General features: G+C 43.5%; 3 protein-coding genes across 6 annotated transcripts; all 3 read left to right on the forward strand.

The window, feature by feature from the left end:
* Positions 1–18: 18 nt before the first annotated feature.
* mfsd6l (major facilitator superfamily domain containing 6-like) lies at positions 19–4,258 on the forward strand. The gene is made up of 2 exons (XM_076753126.1): positions 19–114; positions 1,224–4,258. Exon 2 carries the CDS (start codon positions 1,278–1,280, stop codon positions 3,003–3,005), a length of 1,728 nt encoding a protein of 575 aa, XP_076609241.1. The 5' UTR covers positions 19–114; positions 1,224–1,277; the 3' UTR covers positions 3,006–4,258.
* An 893-nt stretch (positions 4,259–5,151) lies between these two features.
* Positions 5,152–12,072, forward strand: LOC143334341 (bMERB domain-containing protein 1). The gene is made up of 6 exons (XM_076753106.1): positions 5,152–5,385; positions 7,810–7,930; positions 9,561–9,634; positions 10,304–10,412; positions 11,201–11,271; positions 11,498–12,072. The coding sequence occupies exons 1-6, from the start codon at positions 5,307–5,309 to the stop codon at positions 11,614–11,616; spliced, it is 573 nt and encodes a 190-aa protein (XP_076609221.1). The 5' UTR covers positions 5,152–5,306; the 3' UTR covers positions 11,617–12,072.
* Positions 12,073–17,852: 5,780 nt separating this feature from the next.
* On the forward strand, positions 17,853–24,474 carry tom1 (target of myb1 membrane trafficking protein). 4 transcript variants are annotated; one of them, XM_076753135.1, is made up of 16 exons: positions 17,853–18,010; positions 18,969–19,053; positions 19,144–19,222; positions 19,350–19,499; positions 19,601–19,735; positions 19,844–19,978; positions 20,145–20,261; positions 20,443–20,576; positions 20,691–20,733; positions 20,834–20,972; positions 21,078–21,141; positions 21,575–21,644; positions 21,808–21,873; positions 22,338–22,400; positions 22,734–22,773; positions 23,732–24,474. In XM_076753135.1, exons 1-16 carry the CDS (start codon positions 17,959–17,961, stop codon positions 23,824–23,826), a joined length of 1,467 nt encoding a protein of 488 aa, XP_076609250.1. In that variant the 5' UTR covers positions 17,853–17,958; the 3' UTR covers positions 23,827–24,474. The 4 variants fall into 4 exon arrangements, with proteins under 4 accessions (XP_076609250.1, XP_076609251.1, XP_076609252.1 ...); XM_076753136.1 differs by having other exon boundaries at positions 20,446–20,576; XM_076753137.1 differs by lacking the exon at positions 21,808–21,873.
* The last annotated feature ends 261 nt before the right edge of the window (positions 24,475–24,735 follow it).

Here is a 24,735-nt window from a genome sequence, read left to right on the forward strand (position 1 = left end):
GCAACAGGTGTTCCGAACGCACAGGGGACCAAATTGTGGATGTGATGCAGGCCTTCGAGGTGAAAAATGATGGGCAGAAAAGTTTAAAGAAGTTTATGCGGCAGAGGTGAAAAGGTAAGTGTTTAATGTTGTCTGTCGTTTTTCTGTCGTATCTTCCAAACTTGACGTGACGTGGACTATCCTGATATCCTGCAGCGACAGGTGCATCCAGTCTGACAGGTGTTTCCGACTGGCATGTTCCTGCTTTTAAGTCTTGTTTTTACTAATAAATACCCTCGCCTCACGGCCATTTTTAAAGTTAGAATATTTCTTTATAGTTTCCATATTTATGCCATTCACCCAAGACATTCCTCTAACCTGTGCAGACGCCTTTATATAAAGACCAGACTCTTTGTTGTCAGAGGATTTACAAGGAAATAAATGAGGATAGGCTCTAAACTCTTCTATTGAATGCACCATGAAATGAAGAAAATGAAGCAAGGGGTCCGGATGAGTCCAACAAGACAGAATCTAAAGGACCGGAAGCCTGAATCACTTTGACACGTGTGCGTTTATTTGGTTTGATTCTTCCACCATAGCAGCTGTACTGTGTATGTACTGTACATAGAAATGTGGAAGAAGTGTTCAGATGCTTTAGGCTACTTATTAAATGTCCTGCTTACTTAATCTTACTTAAAAGTACGTGAGTATTATCAGCAAAGTGTACTTAAAGTAAAAGTTTTTAGATTACTGTTACTGCATTAATGTGTATGCTTTTCAAATGTTTAGGTTTGGGCTCATTTTAACGACTTTATATCCTGTTAATCGACAGCCATCATATACTATGAGATCATCATATGTTGGTAGTGTCGCTGTCCTGTGAAAACCACGTATCTCTTACCATGAGCTCAGGAAAAACAGCCTGTTTTCAGCTTTGTTACGATGCATGCACAACAATAACATATTTTTCTCTTAAATGTGATTTGGAAGTACCTCATTGTGAAAGAGCATCTTTGGGTTTGACATTTGAAGGTGTTTTTTTACATTTCACACGCACATCAATTAATCAGCAGGTTAATTGATAATAAAATAATCATAGCTTTAGTTAAGAACATTGCAACTGCAAACAGAAGTGCAGATATCTTCTAAAGAGGTTGCCAAATAAGATGCATTTGAGGAAAAAGAAGTAGTAATCATCCTGCTGTGCTGTGTTTATTTCATTATTTCCCCGTCTGTCCCACCAGGTGCTGCATGTGAAACCTGTCAGGAGAGACCGTGAGCTGCCCGGGAGGACCATCATGAAACGGAACAGGCAGATTAACGTCAAGCGCGCCCTCGTTCTGGCCGGCACCTTTAACTTCCTGTACTGCTGTGCCAGAGCCTGCCTGCTCCCCTTCCTCACCCTGTACTTCAGACAGCTGGGTCTGACTCCTGCCATGACAGGCATCGTCATGGGAACCAAGCACCTCATAACGCTGGTCTGGAGCCCCGTGGCGAGCCTGCTTTCCAAACACTACAACAAGAGGCGAGCGGTGATAAACTGCTCTCTTGTGGGTTCAGCTGCAGTCGCTCTGGTTCTGCTGCTCATCCCGCCGACAGATGTGCACACACAGACCAGCACCTGCAACATGTCTGATCTGAGCAGCGCTCCGACCCAAAGTCTGGATGGTAACCAGCTTATGGGTGGCGTCACAGCTCTTGTTCCCCACTCTGATGCCTCTTTTCCTGCACAGACACCCCCTGATACTCAGCCTGCCTCTGCCGTGACGAGCAAAACTCATCATGATGACGATGAAACCCATCCTCAGCACCAGACTGCCAACTCTGCAGCAGCTTCAGTGAGGAACAAGAGGTCCAACTTCAAATCCGGCTCAGGAGAACAGCGGAGAGAAAAGACGATGGAGGAGGAGAAGATGGAGGGCTATTTTGACTTTCTGGGCAGCCTGAAGGTGATGGACACTCAGCACCAGCTCTTCTTCTTGATACTCATCGCTGTGTCGGTGTGGGAGTCTGTGTCAGCCCCTCTGGAGTGGACGGCGGACGACGGCCTGTATGAGTATCTCGACTACGCGGATGCCTCGGACCGCTACACCAGCACCGGGGTGTGGGGTTTACTGGGAGCAGCGTTTGGGGTTGGAGGAGCGGGGTTGCTGGTCAGCCAGCTGAGATGTCTCATAGCTGATCAGACCCCCAGGAGTGCCGTGCATTTCTACTGCTACGCTGGTGTGGCAGCTCTGACCCTGCCTTTGGCCACCCAGCTCCCTCTGTACCTGAACAAGAAGCGGGACAGAGCCAACGGACTCCTCAAAGCCATGCAGCTGGTGCGCGGCTCCCCCCACGCTCTGCTCTGCGCGGTCACCACCCTGCTGGTCGGGGTAGCCGGCTCGGCCGTGGACAACTTCCTCCTGTGGCAGATGCAGGATCACGGGAGCAGCGAGCTGCACATGGGGCTGTCTCTAGCCCTCGCTCTGCTCTCTCAGGCCGCCTTCCCTCTGCTGGCTGGCCGAGTGTCCAAGCTCCTCAGCGCAGGACGGGTGCTCGTTGTGGGGGCTGCGAGTCTCGGGTTGCAGTGCTTCTATTACTCCTTCCTCTGGGGGCCATGGGCTGCGCTGCCTGCTCAGGTGTTGAGCTGTTTCAGCAGTGGAGCCCTCTGGTGGGCCGTGAAGGTCCAGTGTGAGGATGTGGCCACGGTGGGGGCTGAGAGGAGTGTGAGGAGGATCTACAGCGCACTTTCTCTACACCTGGGGAGCGGGTTGGGGAGCTTTGCTGGGGGGTTCGCTGTCCAGAGGTTCGGACTGATGTGGATGTTCAGAGGAGCGGCAGTGGGTCTGATGCTGTGGTGTGTGTGTCTGCCTCTGCTCCAGTGGAAAGCCCCTCGCCAACGCAGGATTAACTACTCTCGCCTTTTGGCGGCTGACACGAGCGAGGCCAGTGACTCTGAGTCTGAGCAGGAGAGAGACTGGCTTGATAAAGCAATGGAAGACGACAGAGGCCGTAAGAACCACGGACGGAGGACAAACTACTGAGCTCCACAGTGTGTGTAGAAGGGACTTACCGTCACAAAATCAAATCAGAGAATAATTTCCATCAATATGGAAATAAGAATAGTCATTCCCCAGCAGGTTTGCACTCTCGGTTATGGGCACGTCACTCTTTGTTATCATGTAGCGTGGCCCACAGTGGGATTGTGATTTCTCACCCTGTCAGGTTTCATTCAAATCTAAGTGGTGACTTGTAACTCGCATTGCTACACTTTTCCATCAGTTTATCACTGCGCATCCAATCTTTCTCACCATTTCATCAGTCTGCCATTTAAGTGTCAGCCGTACTGATGGACTTCATCTCTGGACCACCTGAGCTGTTACAAATGTGCATTTGCATAAGCAATCTTTTTTCTTTTTTTTTTCAATCAAGCAAACAAGGTGGCAGGATCATGGCTGAGCAGAGGAAGGACTCCGCCTGGCAGCTTCATTATGGGCATCAGGACAACAGACAGACAGAAGCCTCTTATGAAGAGCGTAAACACAAGATGTGTGCACAGGGTGAGGCTGAACTGGACCGGCAACCTGTTGCACCACACCCGGCGTGTTGATCCGCCGCTGAAGTCACCACAGACTGCTGCCAGTCGCTGTCTTTTCGCCTCTTTCTGGACTCTAAACTGTGTGAGCTGATGAAGTGATTAAACATGTGATCAGCCTTGAGTTTGACTGTATTGAACAGGTCAGCACATTCAAACTCAGCTGTTGGACTCTTTTGTTCTGCAGGTGTGAGCAGACGGAGGCAGAACATTTAAAGGACGTCCTCCTTCACTTCTGAGTAAGAAAGTGTTTGTCCAGCGAGTTTGCTCAACACACCTGATGGCAAATAGTCTATTTTGACCTGTGAAACATCTTTAGTCTGCACTTCCCCCTCCAACAGGTCACATTAGTACTGATACAAAAGACTTCCTGATGTCATTTTCGTTTGTCCAGAAAGTTTTTGTGTGTCTGTGTTTTGTCTTCAAGTCTTCGACCTGTTGCAGACCTGAGTGAACTGCAAACATTAATCCTCTTGAGTATTTGTTATAGATATTCTTTATGCTTCATATGCAACCAGCAGCCAGAATAAACATTTGCTTTATATCCAAATCATGTAATTCTAAAGAAATACCTTCATGATACGTGGATACGCTTGTGGCAGGCGTGTTAACAGCCTGGCTGTATGTTTTCGCACAGCTGAGGAATGAATGGATGAATAGATGTGGGCGTCATCGGGTGTGGGACATGGCTAACCTCAGCACAGTAGCAGCTCCCTGCATGCAGATGTATCCGCTCCCTGAGCATCTGGCAGGGCCCTCGAGGGCCGGCCTGCATGAAATCAAGTCATGCCCAGTATGTGGCTCACAGCTGAGCTCAGTCAGGCGCGATGCAAAATCCACAATGAAAGACAGCTCGACGCTCCTGTGGAGAGCGCGGCCGACCATTAAAAAGGCAGATGTCTGTGATTTAAATCCTTTTTGTCTTTTATATTGTTTGTTAAAAAGCGTATAGGAAGGGTGGCTGAGCTTATTTTAAAAGGAGTTTCTGATTTTCATGTTCAGTTTTCTGCTTTGAGTCTCTGTAAAAAAAATACAGGGTGATTTACAGACAGACTGGAGAATTATTTAGAAACATTTCACAAGTCTTTCAGATGCTGATTTGATTGGAGTCGTTGATCCTCTTTGGGAAACAGTTGTGAGTACTCAGCTTCTCTCTCTCTTCAGTGGTGGAATGTAATCAAGTACATTTACTCGGCTGTATTCCAGGTACTTTTCATTCTATGCAACGTTATTCCTCTGCTCCACTACATCTCAGAGGAAAATACTGAATTTGTTCATTCATTCATTTCCTGACAGATTGTAATTTTTCATGCCCTCCTTGACCAATGAAAACCATGTATCTCCAACTTTGGTGATTTGGTGGAAGTGTTCCTTTATGTGTTGAGAGTGATGATGATCTTGTAGCAGATGCATTGCTGTCGGTCAAACTACACAACAGTATATACAGTAGTTAAAATCTTGAACAACTACAGCAGTAAAATGCAACACAGACACACGCATGCAGCAGTCAACGCGCTGTGGCTGTGTGCCATAGCGCGGATCTGACAGCAGGGGGCGCCTGGTAGCAGAGATGAGCTCCATCAGCCCCTCCGTGCAGACTCCACAGGAGGACTCCGCTCCGCATCTGTTACGCACCCGCACCGTCGCGCCACAGCTGCATGGACTCAGTGCGTACCTTTCATATTAATGTCCAGGCTGCACAAACACTTCTGTCGCACAGTGTCTGAAAAGAGGAGCATTTTTGAAGAATATGGACAAAGAGGGAAAATCCTCCAACCAGTACGGCTCTTTGGAGAAGACGCATGTGGACGCAGAGACGGAGAAATCAAGTGAGTTTTGAGAAGCGTCCGCTGCACACGTTTTGCGTTTTCATGTGATTGGATGCATGCTTGCATAGTGTTGTGGTGTGAAGTGATCAACAAAGAAGAGCAGTCACATTGCATCAACTTTCAGTAGAGGATTAAGCCTCAGGTTCTTGAACATCTTCAGTGTTAGGTTATCTAAGGTCAGTGGACTTGTAAACGCAGGTAATGTCAGTATATTTATAGCATACTTTTGACCCAGAGTTTTCCTGCATATTCCAAATAGCCTGTAACTGCTTGACTACAAAAAAGCAGAACATTGTGATGTCACAGTTTCCTCACACCCAAGGTGATGTCATCAGATCACTTGTTTTGTCCAACCAATAGTCCAAAATAATACAAATATTCAGTTTCCTTCCACATAAGACAAAGACAATGTGGCTTGTACTCATATCTGAGGAAACTGGAACTAGAGTGTTTGGCATGTTTGCTTGAAATATGACTGAAACCTCAAAATCATTGCAAATTGTTTTTCTGACACTCAGTAAATTGGCTAATTGACTAATTGCTGCGATTTCAATGAATTGTTCCATCTGGAATGTCAGTGCAGGGCAGCAGCTCAGCTGAACATGCAAGAACGGAAAGTTTGTCTGGGGGCAAAAAATTCAACATATGCAGAATTAAGATCCCATGAATGAATGAAAATGAATTTGTTTTGTTATTTTGTTTGGGTTTATGTCTTTCTTGTTTGTTTAATTGTTTGAGGATATACCTATTTTTCTTATAATTTATGACAAATAACATCGTTATTTCCAGGAAAAATAATTGGAAACTATTTAATGGAGACTCTGAATCTTAAATCTTTAGCTTGATTGTGAAATTATTGCTCAAGGCTCAGTTCTTGGATCTATGTTGTTCCCACAAGCTTTTTCTTCTCCTGCTGCAATCATCGTCATCATCATCATCATCATCATGTGCACAAGGTTTAATTACAAGAACACACACAGGCACACATTCATTATATTTTATTGCTTTCAACATGAACAGTTGGCTCGAAGAGGGCCTTAAGGGTGCGATAGTGTCACCACAGCCGTATTCTATTCAAACGATACGCTATAAGAAGTAAAAATGACACACAGCCTGTAAACAATAGATTTCTATCTACACAAACCTTCAGTATAACAAGTACAATGAAAGGTGACGGTGTGAAATGACAAGCTTAGAAAAACTTTGACACTGTCGGAGTGCTTGGAGCAAAATAATCCAAACAGCAGTAACACATGCCGCCTATTTCAAGACCGAAACACCCGCTGATAATTAAAGTGTGTGCATGCATGTGTACAGATAAGTAAAGCTGTGGAATCAGCAGACCGTAGGTTTTTGGAGACGTTGAGTATTTGTACAGCCGTGATGTCCCCCATGATTCAGTGTGTGTGATTGTAATGTCTTTTCACACAAGGTCAGGTAATTAAAAGCTGATCCAAGCTGTGCTGGATGACTCATCGCCCCTGGTGAGGAGTAGGAGGCTGCGGGGGGTAGGGGCGGGGGCAATGCAGCTATTCACTGAAGCTTAGAGAATTGCGGTAGGGGGGTGACAACATAGCTGTGATCAGCTCATAGCAGGATAGTGAACTGATCAGGGACGGCCTTAAGGCTTAGAGCTGAACGAGAACTGTTGCAGGTTTGACTGTTTAATTCATAACTTCATGTGCTTTTGGTGTTTGCTCATTTAAAACATATAAAACATCAAGGTAGAATGTTAGTTAATGAGCTTCAGTGGTGCTGATAGACAAACTTTTTGTTTTCTTTGAACAGAGCCAGGCTAGCTGTACCCCTCTGGAAAGACTGGAAGTCTTGGCGTTAAGCTAAGCTAACCAGCTGCTGGCTGTAGCTGTATGTTTCAGAGCCCTGTGGACACTGTGGGTGGACACAACAGAACTTTTTCACAGTCGACATTTAACTTGTAATTACAGCAAAAACACCAGTGGAACGAGTGTCATTAATGATGGCCCAGATCCTTTAAGTGTCGTTGTAAATAAAGCCAGCGAGCCAGCAGGGACAGCACCACAGCCTGTGTCACTAATAAGGTTATTAGTTACACCAGTGCCTTCCCTGCAGTTTAGCCTCAAAATAACTGCTGTGACGGTTCATTATAGACACAGACACACTTAATGTGGTGACTTTCCCTCTCACGCGCCAACTCCAGTTCTTCATGAAGACTGTTCGTTTCACCTGAAATCACCTAGATGTTCGTGATGTTTTCACGTCTTTCTTTGAAAATGTTGACAGTGGTCATATTTTTTAAGGACTGTTGTTCATATATGGTGCTTCATTTTGCTGCTTTTGTCATTTCCTTGAGTCAAACACAATTAAAACAAAAGCGTATCTGTAAAAAAAAAAAATCCATTGTCAGACTCAAATAAAGGTGTTTTGGTCTCACCTGTCTTTCAGCGGAGGACGTTGTTTCGATGGCTGACTCTACAATTACGATCGAGGACATTGAAGGAGAGCTGTGCAAAATCGAGCGGATAAGAGACATCCTCGTACGGAGAGAGTCAGAGCTGAGATACATGTAAGACACAACTTTTATTGTCATCACTGCAAACCGCATTTAGGTTTTTTAAAACGCATGAATAGTGACATGCAGCCATGGCCTGATGCCGTTGGACCCAGGAGGATAATGCCTCTATCGTGTGACGTTCCACTGCTTGATCGACCGTACCCTCACATGCAGTAGAGCTCAGCTATAGAGGCATCTGAAAACACCAAGATACTTCTAACAGCCCCTCAGGGGGAAGAGATGATGCACTGTGACTGTCAGCCACCAACACTGGGAGCAGCCATGTGCATGATGGCAAAGAATGTGTGAGGAAAACAGCTATTTAAGGTCTACCAGCACGCACACACCCAACCTTTTTCTTTTTTTTTCTTCAGATCTCTAAAGATGCCCTTTTCTCCTCTCTCTCTCTCTCATCCTCGCTTTTAATTATTTTACTCTTTTTCTGTCAAGACCTTCCTCATTATTTTGACACATGCGGTTGGAGGTGGAGGAGCGGGGGGCTAAGAACAGCGACCAGCACTGCATAATGTGGCCATATGATGAGGCAGAGAAACGGGGAGTAGGGACTTTCGCTGAGGGCTTTGTTTTGCTGTGCGCGGCGTCAAAATGAGCCGTCTGATAAGTGTTGTGGCTCATGAGATCAGTTCCACATCATGTTGTCACTTATATCCACATTCACCCACATTCGGAGGGTGTAAAGTGATGCACAAACCCACCCCCAATAATAAACTGTTTTCCTTCTTGTCTCCACGGGTCTGTGTGTGTTGGCATGACTATCAGCTGCAAAAGCTGGAAACATTCAGCCCAGCTGTACATATTAAATGAACCAGATATAACATGAATTGCTGGGCTTTAGAGGTGCTGGTAGGTGGGTTTTCTTTCCTTTGAACAGCACAGTCTTTGTGCTAAGCTAAGCTAACCAGCTGCTGGCGGTATCATACAGCATATTTCGCCACATATCCAACCATTCCTGTTAGTAGCATTTATGCGCTCCACGTTTTAATAACGTCTTCAGCCTCACTAGCAGCAGAAAAAGCAATTGCTGACTAGAGATTTTTGTATTTCTGCCTTGCTTTCACGTTGTATATATGTTGTGTTTTTTTGTAATTGCCTGGGGTCCAGATATTCCCCACCCCTGATTATGGTTGACTGTGACATAAACAAACACATGTTGAATAAGCACTCCTGAATGGCAGTGAGTCATCCTGAAAATTGTATACTGCTGAAGTACGCTGAAGTGAAAGCCATTTTTTAAACCAACAGCTCAGAGTAGCTATTTCTATCAGAGTCACTTTCTTCTTTTTGTCATCACTGTGACAGCAGCCCACAGACAAACCCGACCGGCCCCTGATGCTTCGAAATCCACGTCACAGACGGTGAAATGAGATCTGATATAGTCAGGTGTGGTTCATTCACAGAAGGCAGTGTTATTCCAGCTCATAAACTCATGGACTTCACTCTCATCTGCAAACGAAATCTGCCTCCAATTTCACACCAATGCTTGGATGGAAAGTTAGGAAGGAAATTACTTGGCTAATATGATAGAAAACCCATTCTGTGTTTTTTAAGGAGGGAAAACAAGCTATTTCAGTCAATGTGTTCTTGAACTAAGTTGATTTGTTGGGTTTGATTTTCCGCTCAGGATGGACGACATCCAGCTCTGCAAAGAAATCACCCGGCTGAAGACGGAGCTGCAGAAACTTGTCTCAATTCCAGGTAAGTTGAAAAGCAGTTATTGCTTTACTTGCTGCATTTAGTTCCACTTCCCCTCATTCACTTCCCGCCTGCACTTGGTATTACTTAACAGCATAGTTGTACACATGGAGAGCGCAGGGAAAGTGGATGGCGGAGTATAGAGTAGACTTTCCCTTGTAGTCAGTCGCCACGGTGGATCACCAGCCAGTTATGTGTGCAGCACTTGAAAAAAATGCTAAGAATGAGCCTGTAAACCCCTGATCTCAGAGCTGATTGATGAGCCCCTCCACCCTGCCAGGAGAAAGAAAGAAAAATGACTCTTTAACACTGATCCTTAACAAATCTCACAGGCCAAACTGAGAACTTGGTAAACTTTATACCTCCAGCAGGTATGTGAGCGTGTTAGCATGCTGACGTTAGCATTTAGCTGTGTTGAACTGCAGCCTCGCAGAGATGGGAGCATGTCTGTAGCCTCATAGTCTGGTCCAATGTTGTGTGCAGTTAATGGGTTTTACATGGAATTCCTGGCTATATACACAACAATGAAGACACTGAGACACACCTGTGCTGTGAAACATCAATGCAGCTAATATTAATTTAAATATCTGACAAAACAACTTACAGCAAGTATGACTATGACTTAGTGACAGCTGGATTTCATGTAAAGCTTGTCACGTGACTGTTGAACAGACAAGGACAAGTCCAAGGAGGACAGAGAAGAAGCGCTGCTGCAGCAGATCAACAAGCTGGTGGAGACCAGAGACTTCCTCGTGGATGACGTGGAGTTTGAAAGGCTGAGGTGAGTCACTGACGAGAGCTTTGACTTTGTGCTGCTCAGCTCACACACAGGCACAGCAGACATTACAGCGCGGTCTGTTTACCAGACAACAGGTTTCTGGGAGGTTTTCATGAAGGCAAATGTGTGCAGTTCTAAAGGTTTGGATCTTTGGATTGTGGTGATTTAACTTTGCGAAGATGAAACTTTCCGATTAGCTTTTAGCATATTAATCAGTCTGGAGATTTTCTCAAAACAATGAAGTTCAATACCTCTGCCATGTGACAGCAAGTGATGGACGAACAATACCTGTTCCTAAAAAGAACTCTGACATTTAATATTTGCACGATTGATCCATAAAAGGTATTCCCTGATCCTCGCAGCTCCATTCATATAAAGCCTTTTCTCTTTGTAGGCTGTGCATCCTTTGTATCTTTACATTGACAAACAATAGAAAGCCCACCGTCACTCTGACTGTGTGTTTGTGGTGTTAAATTAGCTCTCACCCCTGATAAGCAGGCAAGTTTTTGATGCGACACAATATCTACGAGTGACATTTTGATTGGCCTCAGAAAGATTGCAGGCATGTGAGAGGCCATCTTGCTTCATTATTCAATGTGTGTGTGTGACGATGGATCGAAGAGAAGATTGTGTGTAGATGCAGAAGATTAAAATCCTCTCCTGAGGACGCGTCAGTCCAGCCCGTAGCCTTGGTTTCCTTTAAATGCGGTCCGGTGACATTTAACGAGATGTGCAAAATCTCAGAACCACATACTTGACAAATAAAGAACAAGGAAATTTTCTCTCCGCAGGGAAAGAGAGGAAGACAGAGAAATGGCGGCCTTCTTACAGTCCAAATTTCCCAAGGCATTGGCTGCAAAAGGTGAGTCTAACCACAGGGCTGTCGTGTGCAGGCTTCCAGTTTTTTCTCTCCACTCACAACACTTTCATGTAAGAGGATGAGGATCGTTAGATGTGAGAGCTTTTCCTGGTAGTAAACCAAATATGTCTGAATGAAGGTTCTTTGTAGCTGCCTTAAGTGAAGATGCAGAGGGTGAGAGTGTGAACATGCTGTGGTAAATAAGAGTTAACTGTCATGTCTCAATCAGGTTCTTTGCGAGATCAAACGGTGGCGTCCAAATCCCAGCAGACGTCAGCGCCATTCATCACCAAAACTGGACTCACACTTCTGAAAGACTGCTGTGGCTTCACCTGCTCCATCATGTAACGCTGTCCAGGTGAACACAGAGGATACTGCCTGCCTCTACGTGTGTGTGTGTGTGTGTGTGTGTGTGTGTGTGTGTGTGTGTGTGTGTGCGTGTGCGTGCGTGTGTGTGTGTGCACGTGAGCCTCCTCAGTGCTGTCATGTGTGTACTGTATGCCTGCCCTATGAAGAAAGATTACCTGTATTCATCTTCTAATGCTCATATGCATATAATGGAAGAAATGTGTATTATAATATGTTCTGTGGTTTGCTGCTGTGAAATGTTTACATGTCTTGCAGCGAGGAAGCTGACTGGCTTATAGATATAATGATGGTTTCTGTCCAATTAGTGTAATGAGATATTATTATGGCTGCTCTGCCTCTCTGTTTGTGATGTATTAGACACTGGAAGCGTAGACGTCCCTGAGGGAGCAAGTCATCTTTGCAATGCTGCTATAATAAAGTCTTTGACTGCCCTTCCTTTTTCAGGGTGTGGAGCAGTTTTGTCTTATCCATTAGATGCATACGGTGGGTCATGGGAAGCTGCTCAGTGGGACAAATTAGAATCACATTCAGTTCAACAGTTGTTGAATATAACCATAGGCTGTCTTCACAATTTTGCATGAAATAATCATTTGAATTATTGAAGATTTGTAGTGTTAATTTGTCATTTTAACACGTTTTTAAAAGAAGAGTAAGAAATATTTGCATTTCAGACAAACTACCTGTTTCTGGCTGTCATGATTGCACACTGGTATTCTGCCTTTGATACAGTTACTTTACTGTCACCTTCACTCGGGCAGATCTGACGCTCTTTTCACTTGACCTGTTGTCCTCTCTCCTGTGGCTCTGGCTGCCCAACGCCTCCACATTGTTCCACTGGACTGAGTTGATAGTCGGGGGGCAGACAGCTGACATGATTCTTGGTAAGCTGAGGAAACGTCAACCTAGTGTACGCCTGGGTTGTCTTCATCTGACATGTCACATTGCAAGTGTGACTCCATCACTGATTCTGCATCAAACCCAAAATTAACTACAGCATATGTTACACACGCCCTTGTCTCCATGCTTCCTCCCACAGTGTGGGAGTGTAAACACATTTATGAGTGAAACACATCCACAAACACACACAGACAATTCAGAGACATGTCAGTGTTATAAAGGACAGGCTGTGCTGACACACTGTCACCATAAATGTGGAGGAGCAAAGACTAAAGTATCTGACCTGCTGCAAACTGCACAGCATGTGTGACTGTCATGCTGCTGTATTTGCTGGCTTGGTGGGGACACCAGCTGGTTGCAGTCACACTCTGGAGGAAATAATCCAACCTGGACATCATCATCAAACAGTCTAATGTGCTCTGTGGGGATATTTTACCCACTCGTGCGACATTTCTGAGCCCTGTAGTGTTTGTGCAGTGTGGACATGAATCCTCACCTCAGTCACCACATTAGCTGTGATGTCCTCCAGCAGTATACACTGTGTTTACTGAAATACTGTTAAGTTAAATTAAGGTACTATTAAGGAATAAAAGCTCTATGGACCAGATGTTTTGTTTGGGAGTGCAGGTCATGGTCTCCTTAATTCTGCAGGAAATTGGACAAGAATTTATCCAGAAACAAGAGGGTGCCAGGACTTAAATGCTGGACCTGCTCAAAAGACCATCCTGCTACAACACTGCAATGACAACAGGATGAGATGATGTGTGTGTGTGTGTGTGTGTGTGTGTGTGTGTGTGTGTGTGTGTGTGTGTGTGTGTGTGTGTGTGTGTGCTTGGGGTTATTATTGTTCACTGTAGTGAGGAGGAAACCAGATGGTTTCACTTCCACGTAACTTACCTCAGCTGCCTGCCTTCACCTCTTTCTCTTTCTCTCTCTCTCTCTCACACACGCACACACACACGCACACACGCACACACACACACACACACACACACACACACACACACACACACACACAAATAATACACACTGCAGTCACAGATGAGTCATACAGTGGACTGAGAAATGCATTTCCTTCAATAGAAAAGACCATTGTCTTTAATATGTCATTTAAATGGCTCCTGGTTGACAATTTTGACTTGACATGAAGCCACACAGGAGCTTCATCACTATGTTCCTTTCTCCTTTCCTCTTCTTTTTGCTTCACTTTTAGTACAAGAGATGAATTCACATTCAATAATGCACATGCTGTATGTCCATAATGCTTTTTCCTGAGCCTCTTTTCCTGCAGAAATGTGGTCTGTTTCAACCTCCTGTTCTCATGGCAGCTGATAAAGGCCGTCACAGCTGGTTGCAGATTAACAGACCCGTGTACAGCCGAGCAACACTCTCCACTGTATTTAATTTGCAGGCTGAGAAGACTAATCAGGGGGCTACATACTGTGAATATAGACAAGTTACTGCCAACCCACTCTAATTGGATGCTAGTGAAAAAGCTGCTTGTTCTTGTCCATAGCGTTGGCTGAGACATTTAACAGTCCCTGGAAAGGTGATACCATGCTTTGCCAATTAAAAACTTTGTGCTTTCTTCTTTCTTTCTTCCTTCTTTGCAGTTTTGACTTTAACTTGTTATCAAAGCATTTAACAATCCCACATTCAGTTCTGGAGCAGAAAAATCGATTCATAGTGACGTACATTAGGGCTGCGCAGACCGTCCAGCAGTTTATGTTTTGTCACCTTGGCAGGTGTCTCTGACATTTACTCGAGGGAAAGTAAAGGTGAGATCTGTGTGAGTGTCAACCACTGAGAGCTGTGAGAGAGAACAGAGAGGGATAAAAGGTGGAAATGGATGAGAAAAGGGAGTGTCGGGTGAAGGCACAGAGACAGCACAGAAAGGGAAGGCAATGCAGAGTAAGCTATCAAACCGTTGTCACACATCTGATGTGTTTCACACAGAGGAGCTCTGATGTCTAAAATGTGGCTTCACTACCAGTAATGTAGAATATGTTAGGTGTCTTATAATGGCTTTCATTGCATCGACAGTTGGATTCTTCTGCCTTGTGGTGCCTTTAATGGTTACCTTGACATGCAGGTGTTCTTTTATACATCAGTTTGAAGGCCGGACCCCTGCTGTCTCTTACATGACTGGCCTGGAGTTTTGTCTGGATATTTTGGAGAATCAGAAAGTTCCTCGAGCGTAGCAGTGAGAAATGAAGAGCTGGTGATTGAGGTCTGACAGGCTCATCCCTGAAGCTTGCAGTAAATAACTCAAACCCAGACTGAAAACATATGTGAGTGGTATTAAAGTCAGTTTTCCAGCAGGTCTCCCCAGCTGTTTCACAACAAAGGACTTTCATTTCTGCAGAAGAAATCACGTTTGACTGACAGTGAGCAGCTTCTGAATTGCACAGAATCAGTTTATGTTTCCAATTGGTGCTTATCAAATTGGCAGTGATGATGCCATGTCTGTGACATTTCAGTCAATTGGATGAGCGCCACACCAACATTTCCAGCTGCTTATGTGTGGCATGTTGGATATGACCTTATTTATACCTCCAAAAAAAATGCTAATCAATATGAACATCTGTGTTATTCCCAGTGGAGAACGCGCAGTTGTTGTCTCTCACAGCGGAGACCAGAGAATAGTAAATTTGAACATATTTGTTTATGATTGCTGCTGTTTGGTCACTTTATTTTGAAAGCTTTGACCGGAAATGTCCACACTATCACGTTTTACTAAACCCTTGTAAGGTTGCACTTGTCTCCACATTAGAAAACTGTTACTAAAGCTCTTTGTCAGTACAGTTAATAATACCGGTCTCTGCTGTATGCTTGTTGTAATAGTCACTCTAATAATGAGTTGAACGTATCGATATTAACACAAGTTTCACTGATATTATCACTGTGTAACAACCACGAATATAAGTGTGCGTTGCAGTTCCTAACTTTGACCGCTGGAGGGCAGTGAACATTCGTGATTGTGAAGTGACGAAACAGAAAAAGAAGCCATATTAATTCTTCCGATAACAACATTCAAAATATAAAAAAAAAACGGTGCCATAGTGTCTCAATAGAGTTGGACAAATCATTCATAAAGGTACTATTCACTGCTGAGCTGATAATACATTACAATACAAAATAAATACTATTAGCATTAATGTGACAGCCCTTATTAATATGTCACATTTATAATAATCATAATGTGGATAACAGATATCTGCATTATTCCCACTGAAATGTTACTGTGATTGGTCGTTACATGCATTCGTCTTCATGTTGTGGTATAGTGAGCATTACCACAGACAAACTGGATTTTTCATACAGACCATGTTTCTGCAGATCAAACAGTGAACTCCATCAGGTCCAGTGAGGCCATAAGTAGAAGCTTACACTTTGAGAAACGCGTCTTTTCTGGAAGGAAAGGATTTTATCTGTGATTAGAAGCCACCTGCATTTCTATTCCCTCTGTGATCACCCACATAAACCACATATGGTTCTTTTTTTAATGGGCAGAGCCGCACCATCTCCGCTGGTGTAAACAGACGAGTGGGATGTGCATCAGCTGTGAGAGTAAAAAGTATATTCTCTGTAGCTTACTGGGCTGTGAGTCACTGTGTCTGAGTCACACATGCACATCCTGGCTTTGATCAAACACAACAAATGTGCCTCCCCAGTGTGTCTGAGAGTAACATTTCAGAGAGTAAACAGTCTGTCGTGTCTTGGAAATCAGCAAACAAATCTTTCTACTTCATTATAAATGGTCTGGAAAGTTACAATTAATGTGTGACATGGACATAAACAGACAGGACTGTTTTCTTATTGTAAGCATGAGGCAAGACTGGAGCTGCTACCTATTAACCCCCCGCTGTTCCCACTATGTGTATAATGTGCAGTTTTTCTATGCTGGAAGATTACCTGACCTCAGGTTTGCTGCATGGCAATTCAATTAAACACCAGTTAATTTAGTAAATATGCAATGTAAAAGCACAGAACTGAATAATGAAGGTTTTAAAACTAGATTTGGACATAGAAAGCACTTCAAGACAAGGCCTCAAGATCAGGTAAGAAATCAAACAGTGCACCCATGTGGCAGAAAGCCACACAACACAGCACAGCACAGCATGGGGATTTGTGGAAAACACCATTAAGGCCTGGTCACGCATAACATTTGGCAAAAAAAAAAAAAAGAGAGAAATGTTTCTGTCAAGCTCAATGGTTCATTCTTGGAGACAGCAGTTTTCAACCATGTCACATGGTCTTCAAGAGCAGGTGGAGTTTGGAATTAGGGTTGTACTCAAAGTATTAAAAGTAAAAATACTGTGAGCGATACTGTATCATAGCTGGTTAAGATGGAGCTCATTTTTAACTCTTTTATAAAGGTTTGCCAATAATGACTAATGATTGCATTGGATTAATGATCTGATTATTTTCTCCGTTAATTGACAGTGAGTTGTCATCACAGAGCCCAAAGTGACACGTTTATGATGCTTGTTTTGTCCAACAGTGCAAACCTCAAAATTATTAAAAATACATTTTAATTATCACAATGATTAAAATAAAAAGCAGCATATATATGTCATATAAGCTGTATCCAGGGAATATGTATAACAAAACATCATATTTCTTTATGTCTTTTATTGAGCAAAAATCTTAATTTGTACTGTGACTCATAACTAAAGTAAAAAGCACAATACTTCCTTCTGAGATGTGGTGGAGCAGAAGTAGGAAGGAGCATGAAAAGACTCAAGTAAAGTGCAAGTACCTCAAATTTGTACTGTACTAGTACAGTACAGTCATTGAGTAAATGTACTTACTATGGTAACATGGTGCACTTCATGCATAGTAGCAAATGTATTCCACCATTAAAAGACAGATTATCTTGTTGTTCTGTGTTGCTTTATGCTCTTGTCTGTGAATTCATTTTACCACCTTTCCTCTCATGTGCAAGCTCTGTTTATGTCAATGAGAACAGTCACCACTTCAGTACTTTTCTACATATTTTACAGTTATAATTCTTTTGTTTACACGTGCAGCATGGGCCCGTAGGACCCCAGAAAAGTAGGGTCTAAGTTTCATAAGATCATTTACATATATTTCTTACACATCTGCAAACATGCTCATTCATTGCAGATGGCATCAGTCCTGATATCATGTCGGAACAGTTGCTGTAAAGACAGGAGGAGCTCTTTATCTGTCACTGAGTGCAGACATAAAAAGCGCCTGTATGCAGCGCACTAACATCCTCTCACGGTCCGTGTGCTGATCGCAGGCTGCTTTCCCTTTAAAGTGTGACGCAGCCGCCCTGCTGGCCCACTTCGTACAGAGAGCAGCAGCAGCGGCAGCAGCAGCAGCAGCGGACTGCGGAGCGACGTACGGCTCTGCGCGGGGACGTCGCTGCCTGGCTGGGCCCTCGCCGCTCTCATCATGGAGTTTTTACTGGGAAATCCGTTCAGCACGCCGGTGGGACAGCGGATCGGTGAGCTGTTTGACAAACGTCTCAAAGGACACTGTGATAAGCAAACGCTCCACACTGAGGCACCGCCGCTGCAGACATTCCGCCTGCTCTCTGTCGAGCTGCGTCTTTTTTATTACAAAGGGCTTTTCACCGCGCGAGCTCACGCGTATATAATGTCAGTATATTAAAATAATAAATCCCAGGAGCGGTTATTTATGACAGACAGACGTGTTGCGCTTTGATTGACGCGTCCGCTCAACAATGATTTAAGCAGAGGCGGGGTTTAGATGATGTGATGCTGCGATTGATTGGCTGTCATCGTGTCTGTTTGACCTGCCAATAGCCGCACGGGACGCACAGTGACCGACATCCTCATGACCTAAATTACATGCATGTTCGAGTACAGCCTAATGATCGCATATGTGACTTTACTGAGGGATGGCATTGAAATAAACAGATAAGCTGATTTAATTATAGAAGAGACAGTATTAACTCATTGTCTGCCCTCTGTCCATGTCCATTCATGAAAAGTATTTACAGCTTTTTTTTTTTATAATCTGGTAACATTATGGAATCTGGTTTGAGCACGTTTACTATTTGAGCCAAATAAAAAGTTTATTGTCCACTAGCCATGTATCAGACTTCCACATTTCTTGACACACTGTGGTTTGCAAAGCCAGATTATCAGAATACAGAAAAAGATCACAGTCAACAGCAGTTTTCACATCGTTTCCATTTATTTGGATACGTAAGAGTCCAAAGATTGATCCCTGTGGAACGCCAGAACTGTACTGTATCAACTGTGAAGTGTTATGTTTGTTATGCTAAGAAGAAATGGTGATTTTATAGTGGGAAACATTTAGTAGGCATTAATAAATGACATCTTATTAATAATTCCAGTGTGAACTGTTAATTGCGACACCATTCAGTGTAGTTGTTTCATATTTTTCAGCCGCGTATATTCTCCTGTTTTTCGCAGAGGCTGCGACCAGCTCCAGCCTGCCATCAGAGGACTGGGCCCTCAACATGGAGATCTGTGATATGATCAACAGCTCAGAGGAAGGGTGTGTGTGCCTCTTATCTGTTTGCATCAGGAACTAGCGAGTCCTCTTGAGAGTACATGCCCGTGACTGTTGAAAATTCTCTGATTACAGACCCAAGGATGCAGTCAGAGCCATAAAGAAAAGGATTGTGGGGAACAAGAACTTCAAGGAGGTCATGCAGGCGCTCACCGTGAGTGTCGCTCCTCGTCATGCTCTGCCATCACCCTGTTGAGCTGGTTTGTGTTCTCATCACTTGGTTTGAGTTAATTGTTTCTTTTTTTTTTTTTTGGATTATTCTCGCCTCCCTCTGATGTTAGGTCCTGGAGACTTGTGTGAAGAACTGCGGCTACAGGTTTCACATCCTGGTGACGACACGGGATTTTGTAGAGGGGGTTCTGGTGCGCTCAATCATTCCAAGAAACAACCCTCCATTGGTCCTGCATGACAGAGTGCTCAGCATCGTACAGGTAAAAAAAATGCCACATGACATGTTTGGCAGCACTGTGGTGACATGGAGAAAAAAAATCAGGTGCAGCCTTGTAGTAATTTGTAAGTTTCTCCCATTAAGGCGTGGGCTGACGCATTCCGGAGCTCACCCGACCTGACAGGCGTGGTGTCGGTGTACGAGGACCTACGAAGGAAAGGGCTTGAGTTCCCCATGACAGAACTGGATGGTTACACACCCGTCCAAGCCCCACAAAAGGTGCCAACATGGGTGGTGCTCTCTCTCTGCTTACACTGATATTTGGGTGCTGCCTATCACCTTTGCTCATTTCTCTTTCGGGTCATTTCTGTGCCTTTTGCTGAGCAGACTCTGCCTGGGAACGGGCCTGCTGTCACTACCCTGCCTGCTGCGCTCCTCTCTTCCAAACCTCCGCTCATCCCAGCCCAGACTTCTGAGCTAAAACTGGCCCTAGAGGGAAACAATGCCTTCACTCCCAGCCAGGTGATGGCCTGGCTTTTTCCACATTAGCTAAAATGCTGTCTCACGTTTCCTGTTTGCGTCTATGTGTCTCAGTTCATTTTGGCCTCCAGCTCTTCTGAAATCAATACGTGTCTTTGCAGTGATTATTAAAGCTGTGCTTATGAAGGCAGTATTATTGATGTTCCAGATCAAAAACCTGAAGACAGAGCTGGGAGTGGTGCGAAGCAACCTGACGATGATGTCAGACATGATGAGTCAGCTGGATCCTGTCACGGTAAAGCAGGCAGACATGGAGCTGCTGGAGGTAAAAACAAAAGACAGACTCTTAATGTGAAATGTGCTGTGGTAGAAAATCACTTCCATCCATTCATCTTTGCAACAGTGTGTTTTCCTTAACTGATCTCTGTACTTTATACATTTTGTGTTGCATCTGCCCCCTCGACCCCCTCCCCACCCACACATTCTTTGTCTGATTGTGTCATTAGCAGTTATACACAGTTTGTAAGGAAATGCAAGAGCGGATCGTGAAGATCGTCCCCAGACTCAGCGAGGAGAAGCTGATTGAGGAGTTGCTGGCAACTAATGATGAGATGAACACCGCCTTCACTCGCTACCACAGGTCAACTGCATTTATCATTTTATACTACCTTAATTATTAACAAAATAAAAGCTTAGTAGTATTTCAACAGGCTCTATTTCTCCCATGATAAAAGTTTTGGTCTGCTGTTCACAGATTTGAAAGACGGATAACAAATGGGCCAAACACAGCAGAGACGGTACAGGCCATGGCAGCCATTTTTGAAGTGGTCGTTACACTCATAACTTCTGAAATGGTTGCGTCATGGACTTTCAATTTGTTGTTTTTTTGTCACTCAGAGCCACACGTATGTCAACCTGACAGACCTCAATCTGACAGCGGAGTCTGTCGGCCAATCACAAGGCGCATCACTTACCAATAACTGCTCACTCAGCCAGTCAAGATCAGACAGTTTGGCCAGTCAGATGGCCAGACTCAGTGAGTACTCCACCCTTCATACATGCCTACATGCTGCACATGTGCCTGTTCTGCATGTCTCTGCTTATCCTACACATTAAAAATATGTCGCTGTTCTTCTTGCAGGTACAAGTGAATCAGACGACGCGTTATCACAAAAGATAAATATCTCCGCTCCACAAAGGCCGAGGTACAGAAAGACTATCAACCACAGGTTTTGGAGCCTCAAAGGCTTCGACAGTTGCACAAGCTGTAAAGATGTAGTTTTGGTATTAACTAAAACAGTGATTCCTATTGATTGAGTCCTATGAAAAGAGTGGACAGAGAAGTCTAACTACTCAGATAAAAGTGAAGAATAAACAGTTCAAATGTGTGAATAATGAAGCGAATCCTACTGATTCGTCGACGTGTTGCTCTTTACTTCCCACAGAGCAGCCGTGCAACTCTTTCTTGAGCACATTCTCAGGAATGAGACTGCAAACGTGCTGATCTTTGTTTTGGAGTTTAATTCCGACTCATTCCCTCTAATTCCTTTTTAAGATATGTGCCAGTGTTTCAGTGTGTGTTGGCTGAAATTATTAGCTTTCGTGGCAGCTAACCGGCCTGCAAATCTTCCGTTTCAGTGAGCAGAGCGAGGCTGCAGTGGACGGCCAGGCTCAGGCTCTGGACAGCAGACGACTAAACACAGGAACGGTAAGCAGAGATGCGCACTTATTCAGGTTTTACTTATCTTTTCTTATCTATAATAGTGCATAATAGTGGCCTGTAAAAGGCTCTTTGGTTGAGTTAGTGTGTATATTGTCTTTGTCTCAGCAACTGTTTTCTTCCTAAATGAACTCTATGTCTGTACATGAAGGACGGCAGCCCAGCCTCCACCTGCAGCTCCTCGCCAAAGTTAGATTGGATGATTAAAAGGGGAATGGTGGGTCTGTGTCCAAATTGTTGGCCTGGTTGTACTTTGATGCACCTCTCCACGCCCTCCGTCTCTTGGTTTTGTCATGATGGTTTACAATTTACTTTCGCTGTGGTCTGGATTGCTTTTGTTTGGATCCTTTTTTGGGTTTGGTGGTTCAGGTTTGGAGATAAAGCACAGTGGTTTGCATGCTTTTATATGTGGTGAAGACAGTACGCTGTTTTTTTTGGAGGGAGTTTTTTTGTGCCTACACCCACTACAGTGCATGACAAGGTTTAGTTGCACTGTCCTGATATGCAGCATTGTTGTCATATCTCAAGCTTTGCTTACTGGCTCGTGGCTGTTCTCTCGTGTGTGGGTTTTTTGTTTTTTGTTTTTTGTTTTTTGGTAGCTTTATTACATCTTCATGAAGTCTTACTAGTTACTATATGTTTGACTGCTCTGACCATCCTGGTGTCTGCTTTCTTTGTTAGATTCCTATCAACCAGTCCAATGTAATGGATGATATTGAGAAATGGCTGGCGTTGGATGATGAGGTAAATGGCTGGATTACTACATTTACACACATTGACGCACATATCAAAAATAATTCTGGTTCATTGAATTCTTTTTTGAGTCTCACAAACCTCAGCTCTCTCTGCTCAGCTGTAGTTTGTGTTGCAAAGAAACAAATGTTAGCATGCAAACATGCAACGTAAACAAAGTTAACACATTATTATAAATGGGTCAAAAATATCAAGCAGTAAATGTATTTAACAGTCCAAACTATTCAAGATTATCTTATGTATCTTTTAACCATATCTGTCTTTTAATGCACAAGTTGAGGATAATATGGAAGGAAAAATCTGTCTTTTCTGTTTGTGACACAGTATGATGACTTTGAGGACTCCGATGGTGTGACCAGTGAAGGTGAGAGTCTCAACAGTTCACTTACTTTGTAAAATTTTGCAGCCTTCATCGTCCTTTATTTCATTTGGCATTCATGTACACATCCGATGAGCTGTTATATGTTCAACCTACTGCATGTTTGATGTGTAGTTTGTTGTAATGCTCGTGCACACACGGTGCTCACTTGCTTGGGCACTTTGCTGTGCTGAACTGACTGGATATACTCGGAGCTGCAGTCTCAGGTTTTAATCACATGTAAATACATTAAACTCTTATTTCCACCCCTCACTCTGCTAGTTATTCCTGCATTTGACCCATAGGTGGCACTAGAGGCTTAACTGGGCATATGGTGCCATGCACTACCACTCTTCAGACCTATTCAGCACAGAAACTCTACACAGCTACAAAAGACTGCTGCCATACTTTAATTCGCTATTTAACATAACATTAAGTCATTTTATGTTTGCTGGAGGAAGGGACAATTATGAAAATACTAAAAATAGAGGATAAATGATTGAAACATCCAACTTCTGTCAGTCCAAGTGATAGTAGTATGAATGCAAACTTGACAAAACTGATCTTAACATTGACATTTCCATATTTTGTGTAATTAATAGTGTTACATAACATCCAGTATGAAATGAAATGAGAATGTTTGGGACATGACGAATGAAGGGTATGGGTACTTGAGGTCATCTGACAGGGCTGCAGGAGGATAGGTCTGAAAAAAGTGTGAAATTTAGTCTCCTAAACAACATGAACTGACAAAAAACATGTGAATCCACAGAATCAAAAGTACAAAAGTCTCATCTGGTATTTTTCTCATGTATTTATATTGACACCAGCATCCTTTCATAAAATCTCCTCAGTTTGCATTTTTTCTTGGCTGCTCCTTTATCCCATGATTCCCTTCAGTGAAGTTCCTTTGGATAGTTGATGATCTGTTCTCTCATCTAAGCCTGCTTCTCTCCCCCTGCAGAGTTTGACAGGTTTTTGGCAGAAAGAGCAAAAGCAGCTGAGCGCCTGCCGTCGCTGAGGGCCTCCTCGCAGGACACCAACCACTCGGAGTCTTAAGCTTCACTTAAAACCTGCCAAACTAACAGTACTCTAGAAGCTCCTGTGCCATCGGCTGAGAAGTGGAGATTTCTTTAAGATCAATGGTTGAATGGCACATTTACGTGGGCATTACAGCCCGTATCTGAAGAAGGACATTGTAATTCTGTATACTGCTCTTTACTGCAGAGCTAAGGTGTTTTTTAACTCATAAAAATAATGTTACTTGTTGAAGGACCGAGGTTTTTACTTGATATTGCTATGAGGGTTTGTCCATGTGTGGAATGCAAACATTTGCACATTTTCTAAGGTTACATTCCTGCTGTTGAAAGAGAGAGAGAGAGGATGTTGTTACACAAAACAATTTTTGCAACATAGAGTGTGTATTATATTGCTGATATATATATGTGGTCAAACATGATGATGGGTTACTGAAAACACCCCTGTCAAAGTAGCAAACACTGTAAAGTTTTATGTAAGCGAAGCTCAGCTATTACATGATGCAATAGTTTGATGCTTCACATCGTTATTGATGTAGGATGTCAGAGAAAACTGAACAAGTTTTGTTTTTTTTTTACATCCGGCAGTCCCTTGTGAAGTTGTCTTGAAGTTTAACAGGAAGTCATGACACGATGCTGTCATATATTAAACTAAAACTATTAACTGGAAGTCTGGCTGTTGTCATTCTAACCTCAAAGTGTAGTATTAAGGTTTTTTAATCCAGCTCATGGCTTTGCAGGTCTGGTTCCAGGTCTGCAGGCTGCACATCTTTCACATGAGCAATGATGATACCAGTCAATTTAACATCACATTACCCATACTCAAACAATTCCATGTGCAACAATTTCGTGATTATCAAAGTCACATTTTTGTTATATTCTGTATTCACATTTATCACTCCACAGTGGAAATTGCCAAAAAAAAAAAAAA

This window comes from Chaetodon auriga, chromosome 16, assembly GCF_051107435.1.
Source record: "Chaetodon auriga isolate fChaAug3 chromosome 16, fChaAug3.hap1, whole genome shotgun sequence".
Lineage (NCBI taxonomy): Eukaryota > Metazoa > Chordata > Actinopteri > Chaetodontiformes > Chaetodontidae > Chaetodon > Chaetodon auriga.

Excerpts from the sequence above, each read along its gene's own strand:
- LOC143334341 (XM_076753106.1), top strand. The coding sequence starts at position 5,307 with ATGGACAAAGAGGGAAAATCCTCCAACCAGTACGGCTCTTTGGAGAAG. Across the intron at positions 9,635-10,303 it reads GAAACTTGTCTCAATTCCAG|ACAAGGACAAGTCCAAGGAG; the intron begins GTAAGTTGAAAA and ends ACTGTTGAACAG. Across the intron at positions 10,413-11,200 it reads GTGGAGTTTGAAAGGCTGAG|GGAAAGAGAGGAAGACAGAG; the intron begins GTGAGTCACTGA and ends TTCTCTCCGCAG.
- mfsd6l (XM_076753126.1), top strand. The coding sequence starts at position 1,278 with ATGAAACGGAACAGGCAGATTAACGTCAAGCGCGCCCTCGTTCTGGCC.
- tom1 (XM_076753135.1), top strand. The coding sequence starts at position 17,959 with ATGGAGTTTTTACTGGGAAATCCGTTCAGCACGCCGGTGGGACAGCGG. Across the intron at positions 20,973-21,077 it reads CAGTCAGATGGCCAGACTCA|GTACAAGTGAATCAGACGAC; the intron begins GTGAGTACTCCA and ends TTCTTCTTGCAG. Across the intron at positions 21,142-21,574 it reads TCCGCTCCACAAAGGCCGAG|TGAGCAGAGCGAGGCTGCAG; the intron begins GTACAGAAAGAC and ends CTTCCGTTTCAG.